This window comes from Ambystoma mexicanum, chromosome 3q (genome assembly GCF_040938575.1).
Source record: "Ambystoma mexicanum isolate Mex_15411 chromosome 3q, UKY_AmexF1_1, whole genome shotgun sequence".
NCBI lineage: Eukaryota > Metazoa > Chordata > Amphibia > Caudata > Ambystomatidae > Ambystoma > Ambystoma mexicanum.
This window is the reverse complement of record NC_090926.1, coordinates 337,485,012-337,506,973: the sequence shown is the minus strand read 5'-3', so window position 1 is coordinate 337,506,973 and position 21,962 is coordinate 337,485,012. Positions and strand designations below refer to the sequence as shown.

At 45.6% G+C, this 21,962-nt stretch overlaps 1 protein-coding gene across 1 annotated transcript in view; it reads right to left on the bottom strand.

The window, feature by feature from the left end:
- LOC138582555 (hepatitis A virus cellular receptor 1-like) overlaps positions 1 to 21,962 on the bottom strand; it is a 171,343-nt gene that overhangs the window by 7,905 nt on the left and 141,476 nt on the right. Inside the window, exons 5-6 of the mRNA XM_069653934.1 lie at positions 11,327 to 11,423; positions 5,642 to 5,681 (exon numbers count right to left, since the gene is read on the bottom strand). Coding sequence (XP_069510035.1) covers positions 5,642 to 5,681; positions 11,327 to 11,423 — 137 coding nt within the window. The remainder of the gene's footprint in view (positions 1 to 5,641; positions 5,682 to 11,326; positions 11,424 to 21,962) is intronic.

Here is a 21,962-nt window from a genome sequence, read left to right as displayed (position 1 = left end):
ATGGGAGGGGTCACCTAAGAAAAGTTGGGAACAAATTTTGCGTAATATTCCACCAGTCCAAAAAACAACATCTGTTCTTCTTTGTTGGTGGGTGCTGGCACATTCACCATAGCCTGCAACAAGTTCTTTTTAGGGCTGATCCTTCTCAGAAGTTCTTATAGTCTAAGTACTTCATTTCTTTAGGTTTGAACCCACACTTGTCAAACCATAGTCTAGTAGGTGCCAAATAGGGTTATAAACACTGTCAATGTCCTTGAGTCCTTATGAAGGCTGATCTGGTGATACACGTCTCTCATATCGAGTTTGGTAAACACCTTGGCCTCCTTCACCATTAGGATTAGGTATTTAATACTAGGGATCGGGTAGCTGACCGTAGCCACGTCCAGGTTTAGACTGCGCGAATCGAAGCAGACACGCAAGTCTTCTGAGTGCTGTTTCTTTATTAAGACTCCTGGGCTCAGCCATTCGGATGACTCCATAGTCTCTAACATGCCGTTCTTCAACATTTTCTCCAGTTGTGCTTGCAATGCCCCCCTTGCCCTCACCATCATGGACCTCACTTTGTGATTTACAGGAACGCCACCCTGCTTGAGCACTATCTTGTGTGCATAATTCTTTATCTTCCACAGTTTATCGGAGAATAAGGCGGGACATTCTTCCCTGGACACCGACACTCCTCCTGTGCTGACCGATAACACTTGATCCTCCATGCTGGGATCTAGCCAGATCTTTAACTTGGCCTGGTCATACCAGTAGAGCATGGCCCTTCTCCGAAAATAGACCATGGTCTTCATCATTCTCCTTTGAATTCGACTGTACCTATAATGAAGTCTAGCAAGTCAACAGTAGCTCCTCCAAAAACCTTAGGCTTGTGCTTCATCGTCTGCACTTCCACCTTGTTTTTCTGTCGACCATATCTTTATACGTGGTGATTGGCAATATCATGAGATCAGAACCACAGTTCGCCATCACTCTCATCTCATTACCATCGATCTTGATAACACAATGTGGTTTCTCCCTCTGCGTATTGCCACTGTCCACCATGATGACGGTGGGACACCACTCTTCTTCTGGCGACTCATCACCCCTCACTTCGACACTATGTACAGACACGGTCAACTTCTTTCCTTGTCACTTGCAAGCTATGGCAATATGTCTGAACCTCCTGCAACTTGAACACTCCTTGTTCCTCGCAGGCCATTCTCTGGCGTTCACCAGACAGCGAACACTGGTACACCTGTGACACATGAGCGGTTCCAGCGTTTCCACCTCTCTCATCTTTGGTTTCACGTTTCCACTTGTCCAGCCTCCCCATGAACTGCATGGGGTGTACTTCTGGGACTGGGAGGCTTCCTGCCAGCTTCTTTCACCTGCACAAGGTCTCCTCTACTGCCCTGGCTATCTGGATAGCCTTGTCCAGTTGTAACTCCTTTTCCAAGATGAACTTGTCTTGGACCTTCCGACTAATGGTATGTACTTTCAGCATATCGCAGATTCTTTCTTCTGCGACCTTCCCAAAAGCACAGAGCTGCCATTTCCCTCATTTTAATGATGTAGGCGCCCACAGGTTCGGTGGCCTCTTGCTTCATGCTGTATAACCTGATCCCGTGCAGCATAACATTCTACTTGCTCGAACACCTCTTCACAATCCTCCGTACAGCCTCTTTGAACACATCATCGCCATCATCTTGCACAACTTCAGGCTTGAAACCTGCAAACATTCTCTAGCCTTCCACGCCCAAAGCAGTGAGCAGCATGGCTCTCTTCCTCCCTGCTGCGCAGCCTGCACCACCCACTGCCTCCAAATATGTCTTGAATAACGGTTCCCATTGAGGCCTTGGAATGGTGGGGCTACCTGGCGATTGCAGGAAGGCAGGTGGCGGTGTTGCTCCTGGCATCATCCTGGCTGCAGGCCTTCAATCCCGTCCTCGTCGCCAAATATATTGTGCTCCCCCCCACCCACAGGAGTACACAGGGCCACCTTGCACTGTTTAAACAAGGATGCTACACAGTTAACTTTACTGTGCCACTAAATGCCCAGTAAGGGTAAATTACAGCTGTTTAATTTTGGACACTGTTCGGCGCTACGTATTCTGACTTTTGGATTACCTGGAAATTGACCTTGGATTTCCTTACGGATTTGCTCTTGGATCTCCCTGGTTTTGCCTTCTACTGTTATTGGATTACTCAACACGGATCACGGACTGTTTTATGGACTCCCGCTTGGTCGACCCTTTGGCATTACGTTCTTTGGTCCCCTTGTCCAGGACTTTAATATCAGGTGGGCCCGGTTCACGAATATTACACCTGACCTACTGGCATACATCTCCCGCTAGGAGAACCCTTGGTGGGTCCCGGAAACCCTATTAGTACAGACTATCAAGTCACCGCCTCTGTGGGTAAGACCTTTTCGTTTGTTCTTGTTTGGTCAGTGTTGGTTGTTGTTGCCGTATACTTAACCGGTGCTTTGTTTACAGTGGTCCGGGGTTCCAAGAGGTCTGCGGTTCCGGAAGACGATCTCCCACCTGTGGCCTCAAAGGTTGTACAGGGAGTACTATTAACTCTCTCTGTGCGGCACTTGTGGACAGAGGACTCTTCTGACTACACAACAGTCAAGATACAACAGAATTACAGGCACGTGGAAACATATAACATTTCAGAAACATTTACCCTACCTCCTGAGCATTCTGCTTTAGGATTCCCTACTTCTCCAACACCCGCCAAACAGCTTGCCTCCTCCCCTCACCCTCAGCAATCAAGACGGATTGATGAGGAGGCCTTCCCACTTTGAGGTGAGCAGCAGTTGCTAATTTTGCATGATGCTTCCTAACACCTCACCAAGCATGGCCCCCACATGAGAGGAGCCAGAACTGTACCCAGTGATTTATCAAGCAAGGCACTCAATCCAATAATTATTTATTTTTTTCCGCTTTTGGTTGCCCCATACAAATACTTGCAGAACCTCCATGTGGGCAAATGAAACTCCTGTCCCCGTTGTTCAAGGAGAATGGGGCAACTCCCCCCCCCATCTGCGCGGAACCTATGGTTGCACTTGTTTCTTCAGGCCTTCTTTCTAAAGATAGTCCCGTCTGCCACTGCGCATCTATTGTCCATCGCATCAACTGCACCTCAAATTTCACATCTCAGGACTGTTGTAAGCATCCTGATTTCCAATTTTTTGGTTTCCCAAACTTTAGAAATCAAACCCCCTTCCCCCCATCTTCCCAGATTGTCCGTAATGGAGGCTGCTTTAAGAATGTGCAAGGTCAGTTTAAGACACTAATTAGAAATCGGAACTCAACAGCACTCCAATGGCCAATTATATCTGGATAGGTCAAACACAGATGTGGAAAGTAGCTGATATCAAGTTCGATTGACTGGCACTTTTAAGAGTAAGGTGATGGAGAGGGGATCACAGTGTATAACCGACGGATTGGGGCAGCTACATTGCAGCCAACAATCTACCAGTCTCGTACACGTTAGGTCTGTGGTCTATGTTCTGTGCATTGTCAGTCGGGATGGGAGCTCTCACTAATTGGTGGAAAATTCGAACCTCTAGAGTCTCCATTTGGCCGGCAGCTCCTCTGAAGTCATTGCTGATGTTCTGTACATTGAGGTTTTGTATTAACAATGTTATCTGGACCATGATCTTTATAATAATGCAAGATCTGGATTCTTGCCCTTTGGGGAGGAGACCTCGTATCCTGTCTGGCTATACATCACTGCTTTATCATGGATTTGCTGGGATCGATCGCACACCAGTAGCCACATTCTGGACTGAGGAGTGAGATGTACCTCAAATCTCTAAGCTCGTTTTACCGCCATAGAAGAAAGACGCTACTTGGGCTTTTCTGGAGCCTCCATTTTTGCAGATCATTCTGAAGTCAGAACGAGCATTTCATTGAAAGAAGTGATACTTGGCCGGAAGTGCAGTTCTCTTTGTGGGCAAGAGAGCGGCACTTATATTTGGCGATAAGACGGTGAGGTCCAGGGGTGCTTGAAGGTTCTGCGGGTATCTCTCGAAATAGCTAACATTCTGCAGAAGTCCTGAGCTCCTATTCTAATTTATCTTCAACATTTTCTGGTGGAGGGGAGGGGTCATTTGGTATTTTATCTTGAATCTTACGTCACCCCTATCCCACATCCTGTAAGTGCCCTTCTTCTGGAGGTCCCTCTCTTTGCCTTCTAGGCATGAACTTGGCTTGAATGACTACTCATATTTCAGAAACAACCCCAATGATCCAAACATCAAATTGAATGTAGCCAATGAAATATTATACAAACCTTTGTGGCATGAAGGTGACATGAAGTTTCGATCAATAGGAAACATGATCAATTGGTTACCCGTTTGGATGGCAGAGTATTATTTCAGGACCACCCACAATGATAAATGGGTTCCCAGCTGGATGGCAGAGCGCCATTTCAGGAAGCACCCCAGTGAAGAATGGATTCCCAGCTGGATGGCAGATCGCCATTTCAGGAAGCACCCCAGTGAAGAATGGATTCCCAGCTGGATGGCAGAGCGCCATTTCAGGAAGCACCCCAATGATAAACGGGTACCCAGCTGGATGGCAGAGCGTAATTTCAGGAAGCACCCCATTGATGAATGGGTTCCCAGGTGGAAGGCAGATGCCATTTCAGGAAGCACCCCAATGATAAATGGGTTCCCAGCTGGATGGCAGAGCGCCATTTCAGGAAGCACCCCAGTGATGAATGGGTTCCCAGGTGGAAGGCAGGTGCCATTTCAGGAAGCACCCCAATGATAAACGGGTACCCAGCTGGATGGCAGAGCGTAATTTCAGGAAGCACCCCATTGATGAATGGGTTCCCAGCTGGATGGCAGAGCGCCATTTCAGGAAGCACCCCAGTGATGAATGGGTTCCCAGCTGGATGGCACAGTGCCATTTCAGGAAGCACCCCAGTAAGCACCCCAGTGATAAATGGGTTCTTAGCTGGATGGAGGAGTGCCATTTCAGGCCCACCCCCAAAGATAAATTGGTTTCCAGCTGGATGGCAAAGTGCCATTTCAGGACCACCCCCGCGATGAATGGGTTCTTATCTGGATGGCAGAGCGCCATTTCAGGAAGCACCCCCGCGATGAATGGGTTCTCATCTGGATGGCAGAGCGCCATTTCAGGCCCACCCCCAAAGATAAATTGGTTTCCAGCTGCATGGCAGAGTGCCATTTCAGGAAGCAACCCAGTGATAAATGGGTTCCTAGCTGGATGGAGGAGTGGCATTTCAGGCCCACCCCCAAAGATACATTGGTTTCCAGCTGGATGGCAGAGTGCCATTTCAGGACCACCCCAGTGATAAACGGGCTCCCAGCTGGATGGCAGAGTGCCACTTCAGGAAGCACCCCAGTGATGAATGGGTTCCCAGCTGGATGGCACAGTGCCATTTCAGGAAGCACCCCAGTGATGAATGAGTTCCCAGCTGGATGGCAGAGTGCCACTTCAAGAAGCACCCCAGTGATGAATGGGTCACCAGCTGGATGGCAGAGTGCCACTTCAAGAAGCACCACAGTGATGAATGGGTTCCCAGCTGGATGGCAGAGTGCCACTTCAGGAAGCACCCCAGCGATGAATGGGTTCCCAGCTGGATGGCAGAGTGTCACTTCAGGAAGCACACTAGAGCTTACCTTTCACTTTTGTCCAGGTGGTACTTGCTCCATATTTTGCCTGTGAGGAAAGGAGATCGGATTAATTATTGAAAAGTCGGCAGTGGAGCGGGCACACAGAGCGTGAAATGGGTGAGAGGGTGCGAGGGGGCAAGTGGAGCTCAGAGAAAAGTGACAGAGGCTGCACCCCATTTTCATCACACAATGAGTCTGCTTTGCCCAAAATGTAAATCAGTGAAAGAACAGCCAGGAGAGTCAGTGGAAACGATCAACAACTTGTTATGATATTGCTTTGAGTTAATCTTCCTGCGTTCTGTTTATTGATTGTGGTGACACAAACATGGGCTGTTACTTTGTGTGATTTCTTAGACCAGGGATAGAACGTGTAGCTTTTATGGCTATACGTCAAAATAGATAGCGTCCCTTGCCCGACAATAGAACGGTTCCAGTGGTCGAAGTGAGCGAGAGCGGTGCTCCTCTACTTTTTTTAAATTAAGTTTTACTGTTCTTAAACTTTTATTTTAAAAATAAAACGATCCGGAACAGTTTCGTTTTAAAATAACTGTAGGGAGACGTTGAAACAACACTGAACGTTCCCTTAAACAGCAGGTGCATGTGTTTGGAGTTTGTATTGTGTGTGGGAGGCAGCATGGTGATGGGGTTTGTGGGGAGTGGGTGCAGGCTAGCAGGGAACATAGTTCCACGACTTCTTTTCGTACACTTCGACCACTGTTAGAACCACCAGCATTGCCTGTATGGCACATGAAGAGTAGTGTTTCTTGTCTGACTTCACAATCAGCAGCATCGTCTGTTTCACATCTCGCATAGTAACAGCTCATGTCCATGATACCTCAGCACAAACATGTTTATGTCCTGACACCAAAAGCAGCACACACAGCTATGTCTTGTCTGATATCACAAATATCAATAATTCTTATACAATGTCACAGTCAGTTGTACTGACAGTGTGTGGCATGGCACATGGCAGTATGCCTTGCCTGAAAGCATACGCAGTAGTGTTTCCTGGCTAATCCAACATGCGCAATAGTGCCTCTGGCCTGACATCACTAACCTCACAAACAGTAGTGTCACCAGGCTGACATCACAAGCAGCAGTATTCCTTGCCTGACATCACAATCAGTCACATCGCCAGTCATGGTAAATAGTAGTGCATCTCGTCTGACATCACAAGCAGCAGTATTCCTTGCCTGACATCACAATCAGCCACATCGCCAGTCATGGTAAATAGTAGTGCATCTCGTCTGACATCACAAGCAGCAGTATTCCTTGCCTGACATCACAATCAGCCACATCGCCAGTCATGGTAAATAGTAGTGCATCTCGTCTGACATCACAAGCAGCAGTATACCTTGCCTGACATCACAATCAGCCACATCGCCAGTCATGGTAAATAGTAGTGCATCTCGTCTGACATCACAAGCAGCAGTATTCCTTGCCTGACATCACAATCAGCCACATCGCCAGTCATGGTAAATAGTAGTGCATCTCGTCTGACATCACAAGCAGCAGTATTCCTTGCCTGACATCACAATCAGCCACCTCGCCAGTCATGGTAAATAGTAGTGCATCTCGTCTGACATCACAAGCAGCAGTATACCTTGCCTGACATCACAATCAGCCACATCGCCAGTCATGGTAAATAGTAGTGCATCTCGTCTGACATCACAAGCAGCAGTATTCCTTGCCTGACATCACAATCAGCCACCTCGCCAGTCATGGTAAATAGTAGTGCATCTCGTCTGACATCACAAGCAGCAGTATACCTTGCCTGACATCACAATCAGCCACATCGCCAGTCATGGTAAATAGTAGTGCATCTCGTCTGACATCACAAGCAGCAGTATTCCTTGCCTGACATCACAATCAGCCACATCGCCAGTCATGGTAAATAGTAGTGCATCTCGTCTGACATCACAAGCAGCAGTATTCCTTGCCTGACATCACAATCAGCCACATCGCCAGTCATGGTAAATAGTAGGGCATCTCGTCTGACATCACAAGCAGCAGTATACCTTGCCTGACATCACAATCAGCCACATCGCCAGTCATGGTAAATAGTAGTGCATCTCGTCTGACATCACAAGCAGCAGTATTCCTTGCCTGACATCACAATCAGCCACCTCGCCAGTCATGGTAAATAGTAGTGCATCTCGTCTGACATCACAAGCAGCAGTATTCCTTGCCTGACATCACAATCAGCCACCTCGCCAGTCATGGTAAATAGTAGTGCATCTCGTCTGACATCCCAAGCAGTAGTATTCCTTGCCTGACATCACAATCAGCCACATCGCCAGTCATGGTAAATAGTAGTGCATCTCGTCTGACATCCCAAGCAGTAGTATGCCTTGTCTAACATCGCCATCTGTAGGATCACTTGTCCGACACCATGAATAGTAGTACTTCTGCTCTGATATCACAAGCAGCTCGACCTCTTACCTGACATCTCCATCATCAGCATCACTTGTCAAACATCATAAAGTACTTCTCGTCTGACATCACGACAAGCAGCATTCATTGTCTTATTTCACAAATGGAAATAGTCGTGAACGGCTCCTCTAAAGTGCTAAATACCGAATAAATGTATCTAACAGCATATTCATAAAACGAAAAATTCCTTACTTTATTACAAATTCATTACAATTTAAAACATAGTACAAAACATGTAAAAACCTAGTGAAACAACCCACAGGAACACCCCCTACACAAAAATCACAATACACACAATCAATAGCAATATTATGAACACATTGAAAATGTACATTCACCCACAATTGGACAAAAAACAAATTCTTAGATGACCCAATATGTGTAAAACAATTATCAGCACTACATGTTTCTGTCCATATCACACAAAAAGTAAGACATTCATCAGAGGCTACCCACTGCACACTTGCGAGATTTTTTTTATACGTGGGTATGCTGATCTCCATGGCGATTTGACCAAGTTGCAGGATTTCTAATACTGAAAACAATCAAGAACAGTGGAAAATGTCACCAATTTCAAAACCACCAAATTTAAACAAGCCAGAAAAAAAACACAGATGGAATAAATTCGGATCAATGCTTGTTCAAAAACAAACAAAAACAATGGGGTACCTGCTCACTGCACATGGTATCGCCCATATTGATGAAAGTCAATTTCAGGTCGTCATTAGTACGGCTTCTAAATGTATGCCACAGCCTCAAACTGGCCACCGCTCACAATGCAATGTAAAAACACACCAAACAAAGGCTGACACTAGAGGGATCTCTAGGAATAACTTTGAAGTTGGCTCTGGAGAACGACGTTCGCCTGGTATGATAGGATATGATTGGTTATTTATAAGTGTTCAATACCCAGAGTTTATACTCCATTGGTTTTGTTGTAATGGTTATACTCCATTGGTTTTGTTGTTCCGGGGATTGAGAGAATACATATGTTTTGTGGTGAGGGTGAGGGTGAAGGGAAGTCGGAGAGCCCTCTAGTGTAAGCCTTTGTTTGGTGTGTTTTTACATTACAGTGTGAGCAGTGGGTAGTTTGACGTTGTGACATATATTTGGAAGTTCTACTAATGAGGACCTGAAATTGACTTTCATCAATATTGGAGATAACATGAGCAGTGAGCAGGTACCCCTTATCAATTATTTGTGTTTGTCTTTGTGCAAGCATTGACCCGGATTAATTCCATCTGTGCTTTTTTTCCGGCTTGTTTAGATTAATCAATTTGGTTGTTTTGGAATTGGTGATTTTTTCCACAGTTCTTGATTGTTGTCAGTATTAGAAATCCTGTGACTAGGTTAAAGCGCAGTGGAACTCAGCATACCATACGTATCAAAAATTGTGCAAGTGTGCACTGGATAGTCCCCAATGAATGTCTGACTATTCTTGTGATATGGACGGAAACATCTTGGACTGATAATTGTTTTACTCAAATCGGGTCATCTAAGAATTCGTTTTTTGTCCAATTGTGGGTGAATGTAAATTTTCAATGTGTTTGTAATATTGCTATTGATTTTGTGTATGTGATATTTGTGTTGGCTGTGTTCCTGTGGGTTTTAATAGGTTTTTAAATTGTAATGAATTTGTAAAAAAAAATAAGGCATGTTTCATTTGATGAATATGCTATTAGAGTACTGTTGTCAGAATATAGCAGGTTAGAGGAATCAGTTACAACTATTTTGCTTAAATGATCTCTTTTCTCTTCTTTATACAAGCATAAACCGTTGGTCCCAGATGGTAGAGAAAGGCATCCCTAGTTTAGGGTTTGAACCTGGGAGTAGTTAGTTACCCGTAGTATAATATTGTGTCTTATTTCAAAACTCCATTATTCTCTATGTGACCACAAACAGCAGTATTGCTCGCCTGACAATGAAAGAACAGGCAACACCTGTCTGACATCACACAGAGTAGTATTCCATTCCGATATCGAGCATATTAACATTTTTGTGTGTCTAACATTTAACACTATTTAACATTACAAACATTATACTCATTGTCTGACATCACACATACTATCTGTACCGCCATATGACATGACAATACTGTTTTGTTGCTGACGTTCAACCATCGTGTGTTCCTTGTATGTATTGTCTGACATCAGAGGGAACGCATCCCCTGTATGGCATTACAAACACCATACCCTGTGTATGACATCACGCATTATCGATTACTTTTCGCTGACATCACAGTAATATTTATTTCCCAACATTGCAGCCCTTTCATTTTCAGCATCCAACACCGTAGACAGTAATACGTCTTAACTGATACCCCAAAGCGTAGCATTCCTCTCTATGACATCACGCACAGTGTGCACTCCCTGGCCAGTTTCCACTGTTGACGACGTCACGTTAGCAGTTCCCCTCCTACATAGTGCACAGTTATTCCCTATCTAACATCACACATGGACGTCTTCCCTGCTTGAAATCACAGCATTAGCACCCCAGCCTGACATACACTGAGTAGCACGCCATGGCTGCAATGCCACTGTGCCAGCAGACTGGAAACAGGCAGAATCTGGGTCCTTTCTGTCACATGCACATGTTTTGGTGGGAATCATAGTTTGATTGGCCATGTACTCTCTACCAGCGCCATTACATTAAAACACTGCAGGTGGGAAGGCAATCGAGTGGGTTAGTACTTTTAGTTTTGGTCATTGGTGGTGCCTGCATCACCTAACATCCTGTGTAAAGTTAAGTGCACTTCATGTTTACTCTTTATTGGAGATGATGGCCCTCATTAGGAACCTGGCGCTAAGTGTTTAACGGCGCCGTAAAAGGCAGCGGCGCCGTTAATCACTTAGCGCCTTACTACGAGGTCCCTTTGCGTGACCCGACCTGAACAGCTGGTCTAGACCAGCCGTTAAAGTAGGGACCCGCAAAGGGACCTTGGTGCTAAGTACGGTACCGCAATTTGCGGTACCGTTTTTAGCGCCTTCCCCAGTCCCATTGTGCCCTACAGGGCAAAAATGGGAATGGGGAAGGGCCAATGTTCAATGGGGAATTACCGCCCCGCCAACCTTGGAATGGGGTGGTAATTCCCCTTTGAACATTGGCGGATTTGTTACGGTACTGGCACCAACCATGGTGCTAATAGCACTATGGTTTAGCCCCAGAATCGTAATGAGGGCCGATGTCATCCAAGCTAAGGGGCGCAGATTTAAGCCCAAACCACAAAAGCAGACACGGTTCCGCCCCAGGGTCACTTACTTTTTACTCTCACCGCGAGCAGAAGTATCAGGACACAGAGGGCCGCCGATCCACAAACCACGGCAATCAGCGAGGAGCTAGAGAGGGGAGACGTGTCCTGAGGGAGAGAGAGAAGTCAGAGCTGTAAAATGGAGAACGATCGAGGCGCGTTATATACAAGATACATGCCATATCTTTTCTCTGTTGTCTTTTATTATTGTACATTTGAAATGTAAATAAAAAAAGAAACATGCCATGGAGAGAGATTGACTGGCAATGTTTCATATTCAAAACTGTCTATATTGTGTTCCCAAAATGCTCTTGGCTTTTATGCAAATATTCCCTTGGCTTCTATGCTTTTATGTGTGCGTTCCAAGGAGGAGAGGGATCTCAGTGTTTTTTTTTTCTTTTTTCATTTACACTACTGTGCATGTAGGGACGTCATGTGGAGATCATTCTCCTTTGCTACCCCTGTAAAAAAATTAAAATATATATATATATATATATATATATATATATATATATATATATATATATATAATTTTTTTCTTTTTAAACTGAAGGTTCTTGGAGAAGGGGGAACCCCGCCACACCAGGTCTGGGTGTGACCCAGTGCAGTCTTCACCCATCGGGGTGAAGGCTGGCCCGGGGCTTGCAGTGCAAGAAGGAAGCGCTCAGTAGGGGTTGGAGCTGACAGTGACATGTGGCACGTGTTACCCACGTTCAGCTACAACCCCTTCTCCTCCGGCTTCCTCGCGACTCATATACAGCAACAAGGACGCTCTCCCAGCTTCCTGGTTCCTGTTTGTGAGCAGCACAGAGGAGCCAAGGGGGCCTGGAGTGACGAACCAAAGCTGGAAAAACAGGTAAGAAGGTTTAAAAAAGAAAATTGGTTGTGTATTTTACATGTGTGAACTGCATGTTAGATGTATGTATGTGCTATGGGTCAGTGAGTGGTGGGTGGATGTATTTATTTATTTATTGTGTAAGGTGCTTATACATCAAGTAAATTGTGTTTCAAAGCGCCCACAGAGCAACAGGGAGGGAACATGGGAATGAAAGGCAAATATAACAATGAAAGGGAGAGGCGGTCCTACTAGACCTTGTGAGCATTCAGAATGTGAAAGTGCAGAAAGAGAGAAGGGATGGGGGAGTGGGGGTAAGTGCTAGGAGTATCACAGAGGGAAGTGCTAGGGAGTAAGTTGCAAGTAGCTGTTATGTGACTAGCAGAGATCACTTGGTAAGAGTAGTCAACTGCCAACAAATAAGTGCAGACCTGTGATAGCATAGGCCAGAGGGCAGCAAGGCAAGTGCTGGGAGTGGGCGGAGGCTGAAGACGGTTGGGTGTGGGAGGCCAGGACCCAGGTGGACACATGAGGGCCCTGGTCACCAATCTCAGTGGCTGTGGGGATTAGCAACGGAGGGAGAGGGGGAAGGAGGAGAAAAGGAAAGTCTTGAGGAGCGTCTGGAATTTGAGGAGATCTGGTTCAAGATGAAGAGGATGGGGGAGGTTGTTCCAAAGGAGGGAGCCAGCCGAGAAAAGAGATCGGCCACCAGCTTGCTGTTTAGCAAAGCGCTTGACATATAGAGAGTTGGTGTCAGAGGAACGTAAAGATCTGGAGGGAGAGTATTTAGTAAGATCCAGCTGTAGATAGTGTGGTCGCCAGCCCTAGACAGCCTTGTTGATGATGCAGAGGGATTTGAATTTGATTCTTGCAGCAACCAGGAGCCAGTGGAGAGATTTTAGGGCTGGAGCGATACCATCCCTGGGCTTGAGGTCAAGCCTCAAACCCTAAAAATTCCATGAATCAAGTCCATTGCTGTTTTTGGAGTGAGCTTGTGGACTGTTGAAGACAAGCACTGGTACTTAATGTATATGTCCTCTATGATCTAACTCATGAAAAAGAACATGGTTCTTTGGTGAACTAGGGAGAAAGGCAGGGAGTGCGACAAAGAACCCTTGAAAACAAGGACAACACCCACTTCATAGAAATAAAGGTACTTGGTAAGTGAATAAGGTAGTGCTCATCCACGGGAATCTTCAAAGAACGTTAATGGTTCAAGTCCATTGGGCCTTCGCCATGTAGGGGCAAGAAAATTCCAGTGGCAGGAGGTTTAGGAGTGAAGGCAGCCCTTAGCTAGGAGCCTATGCAGCAATCTAATGAGAAGAGTTATGTTATGTTAAGTTTATTTATTTATCGAGGCATCATGGCGCTAAACAAAAAAATGCAGCTATACGGTATCCCTAAGTCTAAAAAAATGTGTTTTTAGGAAATGATGGAAAAGAAAATGATCTTCGATAGTGGATGTGGTAGCTGGTTCCATCAGGCGGCCGCAGCCACTGAGAGAGTGCATCATCCGAACCATGAGTGACTGAAACTAGGAACCTGGATGAAACGGGACTCTTGAGAGCAAAGGGCATGGGCAGAACTTAGATAGGAGGTTTTCAGTGCCTACACAATAGAAGGTGCAATGAACAAAACATAGAGACTTGAAATGAATGCGACTAAGAACCGGAAGCAAGTGAAGCGAGTGCCAAAAAGGCAAAACGGAAGTCTGATACAAGAAATGAATCGCAACTCCTGTAGCCAAGTACTGCAAAACTTGCATATGATGGGAGACTCTTCTGGAGCAGCTTTCATTCGCAGCAGCCAGCCTGGCATACCACACTAATTTAGGGTTCCGCAGACACGCAGGCAGAGATCTTACAGCCAATACCCTTAGCCGCTGAAACAGGGGTAGGAAAAGGCCCCAGCCAACATGACAGAGTCTGGAAATAGACACCCAAAGGAGGACCAACTACCAACACATCAGTCTTGTCTCCATTCAGCTTCAGCCAGTTGTCACCCGTCCATTTCCCCACGGCTTCCAAGCAGAGCCTGAGGCATAAGGAAGTGTTAGGCTGTGAAAGATCTAGCCGAATAAACAGCTGAGTGTCGTCTGCGTATGAGTACCACAGGAAGCTGTGGGACTGGATAAGCTTGGCAAGTGGCTGAATATAAACATTAAACAAGATGGGGCAAAGGGCAGAGCCCTGAGGGATCCCACAAACCAGAGGGGCTGCAATGGATCAATAGGCAGAAGAGAGAGAGATTGAACCCGCCTTGCTAGGATAGAACTAAACCAAGATAGCAAAGGGCCGACACGTCTGCAGCTGCCAGACAATCAAGCAAGATGGAATAATCAATGGTGTCAAAAGCGGCTGATAGATCAATTATGATCAAAGCCCGGACACCACTCTGATCACAAAGCTGTGAAAGATTGTCTACTTCTGAAAAAAGCACTGTTTCTGTGCCACGGCCTGGGTGAAGGCCAGACTGAAAAGGATCAAAAAAAGAGGATTCCCCAAGGAAAGTGCTGTGCAAGGGATTAATCAGAGATTACAAGAGTTCCATTAAAAAGGGAAGAAGAGAAATATGGCAGAAATGAGCAGAAGTGGGATCCAAGGAAGGTTTTTTTTAATAATGGGATTACCAATGCGTGCTTTAACGACAAAGGAATAGAACCAGATGTGAAAGACTGGTTAACTGCCTCGGTAACCAAAGATGCAATAGTGGGCATGGGTCCTTTCAGAACGTCAAGAGGAATGGGACCCAAAAGGGTGGCTGATTTCATTTGGTTAGTGGCAGCTACATTGCCAGCAGGAGTGGAAAAAAGAAAACTCCAATATGAATGTACAGGGTTCACATTCTTTGAGTTAGAGTTTTCCACTGTCATAGGTTACCCATCCACAAATCCATGATATTCTGCTCTGCCTTGAGCCATGGGACATCTTAAGATGGAAACCTCACCATATGGTGAGCCGCAATCATCTCACTGTGCCTATACCAAAGAGACGGCTAAAGTGGCCAGACCATTCTTGGAAACTTGCCACTTCCAATTCATCGATTAATAGTAGATTATGAAGGGGATGGGCTAATCTGAGCCTTCTGGCAATGTTCCCTGCTGAGCATTAAAATGTCAAAATATTTGGTAGCTTCTGAGCAATCTGCTGGGGGTGTAGAGGTATGAAGGAGAGCGAACACAGGCTTGATGATGTGCCGGCTTATCAATTGATATGGTGCTTTGAACTACCTCAAGAATAATTGAGAAAAAAAGTATATTTTCTACAAATGGTTAGCCACTGGGATAGTTACAGGTAGGTTAGTTTCCATTTAAGATTATCTGGGTGTGCCCAGTTCCAATGAATAGCCTTTAGTGTCATAAGTGTTACTACCAAAAAACGTGAACCTATCACTATTTTGCTAAGCTGTTAAAGAAGTCACATGGTTTGGCTGTAGTTATGTTGCAGTGTTTTCTAGGGTGCTCATATACCTTAAAGGAATGGTTCGGTCAAAAATGTTTATTGTCCCTACGGGTCGGCCATGTGTTTTTAAGCCTAAATCGCTCGATTTTAGAAAAATTTCCTATGGACCTTACCCGAGTTTTCGTCCATTAAACGCACATGAACACAGGCACCAGGGAGCTGCCATTTTGTGATAATCCTATCACTTGCCCCATCGCCCTGGCTGACCTGCTTTTGCGGCACTAAATCACGTACCCCGCCTCTGAGCCTGTCATAAGCAGATGCGTACCGCCCATTTCACAACGTCAAAGCACGTCTCGTGTCAACAATCGCTGCGCTTCAGCTAATGACGTGTCGCCATGGAAATGGCAGGACGCCTCTTTCCTCAATAAGTATAAACAGACCGTTTCACAACACACAGCAGCAGATTTTCAATTCCATTCCTCTCTCTGTGTTACTTTGAGTATTCTGTAACTCGTTTCTGTGCTCTGGTCAGCTACCTTCACCGCTTGTAGCCCGTGTGAACACCTGAACCATCGCTATAAATTATTTTAGTTTGTTTACCACACAATGGCTACAATAATGCCCTACATGTACGAACCCGAGCATACCGAGGAGGAACTACTGGAAAGGGAAACATGCGAAAACGATGGGGCTTCGGACGGCAGTTGGCAGGACGAATCAACGGATGAAGACACTGGACCTAGTCGCATGGACAATCGGTGCAAGCTAATGCCAACCAAGGAGGAGAACTGCTGCTGCTGTGAAAACTCGGGATGCGTGGCCTATATTTCAGAAGGCGAGACATGACCGCAATGCATCACCGAGCTGCCAGACTTCAGGGCAGCCTGCCTCACACGGTCCGTGTTGAGGATAATGATGGTGCAAACTTTGTGCAACTGTTCGTCCTCGTAATCCGATTAACGAGTAAGTATACTCTGGTTGTGATGCCACTACTATTTCATGGTCATCTCCTATATCCAAAATGACATCTACATATCATTGTAACGCATGAAAGTCATTCAGTAGTGTGCAGTGTCTAGATAGCATTTGTCAGAGCAGAATGCCATTAGTTACAAGAATTGTCATTGACAACAAACGTTTAAAGGATAGTTCCAGGACTTTTTTTTTATTGTCCCTACGGTTCGGCCATGTGTTTTTAAGCATAAATCGGTAGATCGTAGAAAACTTTCCTATGGACCTTACCCGACTTTTCGTCCATTAACGCACTCGAAATCAGCCACCATTTTATGATAATCCTATCACTTGCCGCATCGCCCTGACTGACCTGCTTTTGCGGCACTAAATCAAATCCCCCGCCCCTGAGCCTGACATCAGCAGACGCATACCGCCCATTTCCCAACGCCAAAGCACGTTTCGTGACAACAATCGCTGCGCCTCAGCTAATGACGTGTCGCCATGGAAATGGCAGGACGTCTCTTTCCTCAATAAGTATAAACACACCGTTTCACAACATACAGCAGCAGATTTTCGATTCCATTCCTCTCTCTGTGTTACTTTGAGTATTCTGTGACTCGTTTCTGTGCTCTGGTCAGCTACCTTCGCCGCTTCTAGGCCTTGTGAACACCTGTACCATCTCTGTAAATTATTTTACTTTCTTTACCTCACAATGGCTACAATAATGCTGTATATGTACGAGCCCGAGTACACCGAGGAGGAACTACTGGAAAGGCAAGCACGTGAAAACGATGGGGATTCGGACGGCAGTTGGGAGGACAAGTCAACGAATGAAGAGCCTGGACCACCTGGTGCACGTGCAATCGGTGCGAGCTAATGCCAACTGAGGAGGAGAACTGCTGCTGCCGTGAAAATTCCGGGTGCTTGGCCTACATTTCGGAAGGCGAGCCAAGTCCGCAATGCATCACCGAGCTGCCAGAGTTCAGGGAAGCCTGCCTCTCACGGACCGTGTTGAGGATAATGATGGTGCTTATGCACGAACTTCGCGGCACTGTTCGTCCGCGTAATCCGAGTAACGAGTAAGTATACTCTGGTTGTGATGTCAGTGATGCCACTACTATTTCATGGTCGTCTCCCACATATAAAATTACATCTACATATCATTCGAATGCATGTAAATTGGTTCCATATTGTGCATTTTCTAGATAGAATTTTTTTCAAAGCAGAATGACATTTTTTACCTGAATCGACAGTGATAAGAAAGTTTTGTCATTTTAATACAGTTTGCATCTTTCATTTTCACAGGTGGTACAGGCTGGTGGCCTATCGTTGCTTCACTTGGTGGCTTCACGGGAGGCTCGGACACCGCGTTCGGAGAGTAATACCTGCCTGTGCGGTACTTGCCATTAGACAACATTTCCCCAGCGACAGTGGACAATACCGCGGATTTTCCCTGGATGTGCTGCAACCGGAACTTTATAATGTGTAATGTTTATTATTTATGTTCAATTGAAATTAAGATCTAAAATAAAACCCAACATATATTTTAACAATGGTTGTTTTGATTTTTTAAATGAATCTTGTGTGTCTCCACTTTGTTCAAGCGTTGGCAATAAAAGGAAGGCCGTTGGATTTTATTGATACAAAATATGGTTATAGGTAAATAATCAATATGGTTGATCATAATAAATCATCCTTTTGGGCACCGGGTACAGAGATGACCCCCTCTGGCCCGTGCTGCCTTGCCACCACAGGCCAGCCTGCTGCTGACTAACTGCCTAGGCATCCAGGGTCTCCAGGGTGAACTGCACCCATATATTCTCCTGGGAGGCTGAGGTATTTATAAACTCACCCCCCTGCCTTCCATGTACTAGATCCTGCAGCCTGCCTCTTACATGCAGTTAGATGGCCTCTCCTTGGTGAGGCCCTGCGGCAAACGAGTCTTGTCTGCAGACCACCGCCCCAATCCACCCCCCCGCCCTATCAAAGGCAGTTCGCACCGGGGTACTTGTGCTGGCAAGTGGAGCTGTCAGGGAGCGATAAAGGCCAAGAGGTGCCAAATAGCATGTACACTTCAAAGTGGTCTATAGAGCATGGGTTGTTGTTCCCATGTCTACCTCCAGACCCCGTGTCTCCTGCCAAGCATCCCCCCTCACGCTGGACGGCCCCCTGCAATCCACATAAGTGTGTCTCCATTCACGAGTCTTCCTGTGTCTTGTCTGCACGACCACCGCCCCAATCCACCCCCCGCCCTATCAAAGGCAGTTCGCACCGGTGTACTTGTGCTGGCAAGTGGAGCTGTCAGGGAGCGATAAAGGCCAAGAGGTGCCAAAGACCATGTACACTTCAAAGTGGTCTATAGAGCATGGGTTGTTGTTCCCATGTCTACCTCCAGACCCCGTGTCTCCTGCCAAGCATCCCCCCTCACGCTGGACGGCCCCCTGCAATCCACATAAGTGTGTCTCCATTCACGAGTCTTCCTGTGTCTTGTCTGCACGACCACCGCCCCAATCCACCCCCCGCCCTATCAAAGGCAGTTCGCACCGGGGTACTTGTGCTGGCAAGTGGAGCTGTCAGGGAGCGATAAAGGCCAAGAGGTGCCAAAGACCATGTACACTTCAAAGTGGTCTATAGAGCAATGGTTGTTGTTCCCATGTCTACCTCCAGACCCCGTGTCTCCTGCCAAGCATCCCCCATCACGCTGGACGGCCCCCTGCAAACCGCATAATGCCACGACATATACACGTCATTCATTCACAAACACACCCCTGTTTCGAATTCTTTATAACCCACTTCATATTTCTAATGAGCAATTCTTTGCGCTTTGCTAGTCAACCCGTGAAGGTGCTGGTTATCTGCTCTTCGTCTCTGTGAACTTCCGTGACCACTTCGAGGAAACTCGTCAGTTTGCAACCTGTGAACTGCTCCCTGTTCTACGACAAGAAACTACTCTGATCCCTGCATCTAACTGTTTGTTCGTCAAGGTAAGGCCATGTACCATAATCATTTTGCGTCCAATTTCTTTTCGTTCAAGACAGTACATGCAAGGAACTAGTCACATGTTCTGAGTTTACATTGGTATTCATAGAGAATTGTTGATCTTTACTTTTCAGAACTTTCCACAATGCCGGCCTGTTCCATTGGCGGTTGCCCTTCGAAGACCCATAATAAATCTGAAGGTATTATAATGCATGTTTTCCCTAAGACAATAGATCAGATAAGAGAATGGGTCCGATATTGCAGATATCGACCGTCTGAGCTTAAAAGTAGAGTCCTAGAAGTCTTTGCGGACAAGAGGGGTGATCGATACCGCATCTGCAGCAGGCACTTTACCTCTGACATGTACTCCACATCATTGCTAATAAAGAAGAACACACCGCGAGCGAGGCGAAAATTGCTCTCCACCGCTATTCCCACTCTATTCGTCCACATCCCTCCACTGGTGAGTCAAGTTTACGTATTTATCTCTCGGCCTTGCGGTAGTGTGTAGCATTAGCTAACAATAATTTCCCCATTTATATATCCACTCAATATGAAGGCGGAAGATTCTCCATCCGTGTCGTTATTGCAGTCATCAGCCACTTCAAGCGCCTATCGGTTAATCTTACTTGGCTATTCTGCCACTGACTTGTTTTAGGCATGTAAATCAATAGTTTTAATTTATCGTGTAATATTTTACCTAATGGTACACCCTTGTACTCGTCCTCTAGTCTTTGTTTTCAGTTATAATTATTGTTATCCAAAATAATGCAAGTACTGTCTTTCAGGGAGATGCTGAGGAGTCCAACGTATTGACGACTACCGTTGATGTCACTCAGATGCTCGAGGTACGTTTCCGGACAGTTCCATCGATGGAGATAATCAGATCTTGCATTCTTGTAGCGTGATTGTTACACACAATGTTTCTTTCGTTTTTAGCCATTGATATGTCCTTCTGTCGTCGCCCTCCTATGTGTCTTCTTTTTTCAATATTGTGTTCATTACTAATGAAAGTCCTTTGTTTCAGGGAGTCGATGGAGCATTAGTCCAAGAAGAAGGGGGAGCATGCAGTTACGGGTCGGCGCAACAGCTTGCAGAAGTGTGCACCGCAGTTACATCGTCCCTTGATGTTCTTATGCATTTCGAGGTATGGATACTGACAGTTCGATCAAGCCAAATCATATGACGTGATTACATCCGCTATACTTCCTTCTTTATTAACGCAAGTACTATGTTTCAGGGAGATGACGGAGCTTCTTCTACAAGAACATCACCCCTAGTAGTTGATGCAGATCTCTGGGTGGTGACACTTCCAACGATCGAGCAAATCGAATCATATTTACATATCCATTATTTATTTTAGACAACTGATCATTTGTGCAGGTCTATTTAGATGAGCCGTTGACGCCTGCACAAAGTTATGTTCTTTTTAACAAAATAGAAAACCATACTAATGCAATTACTGTGTTTCAGGGAGTTACTGAAGCATCATCTTCAATAATATCATCAATGGAAGTCTATGAGGAGCCCGAGGTATGGATTTACAGTTCCTTCTAACTAGATCAACAATGCGTGAATAATTGTTGTTTGAATGTTCTACACAAAGCGTTCATTCGTGTTTTGCTATTGAGATGTACGTGTGTATTGGTCCCCAAGTACATTTTGTGTTTTCGATATTATCATACATACTAATGAAAGTTCTATGTTTCAGGGAGTCGATGGAGCGTCAGTGCGTGATGGATGTGCTTATCATGAAAATATAGTCGTTGCAGCGCAAGAGGAAGTGGAGACATGCACACACGAGTCGGAGCAACAGCGTCCTGATGTTGAAGTTCGAGGCAAGAAAGTTTCAAAGAAAAGAAAGCAAAAGAAGGTTAGTGTCCTGGTCACTATATTATGTTGTTTTTCACTGTTAATAGTTCAATACTGCAAGTTGTGTTTAAACTGAACATCCCTTTTCCAATCTGTCCTCTAGTTGCGAGTGGGTGTACGAACTAGATCTACACAGACAGTGAAGCGAACGAGAGATGTTGCTTGTCAAACCTTTTGGCAGGGACTTGAGACTGGAGATGCATCGTGCCAATGGGAAGAATATGAAGTGATTGACAACGGAGCTATACCACCACCAGCCATTGATAGTGAATGTCCTCCTGGTAGTTCGGATGCAGTCGGAGATCAATTCACAGAATCCACACCCGCAAAAACTAAGACCGCGAGAAAGTTGAAGAAATTGTTTTATTCACCCATCACCGGAGAAGGAACAGATGTTGCAATGGAAGAGAATGAAGTGGACGACAATGAAACACCATCAATATCACTGAACATAGCGGAAGACGATATCAGAGATTCTACCTTTCATGTGAGTGACATGTCCTCAACGTTACAGGCCGAACCAGCTGGGATGCAGAGTGACAATATAAGGAAAGAGGCCAAATTCATTGTATTCGATAGTTGTTTGATTGATATTATTATTCG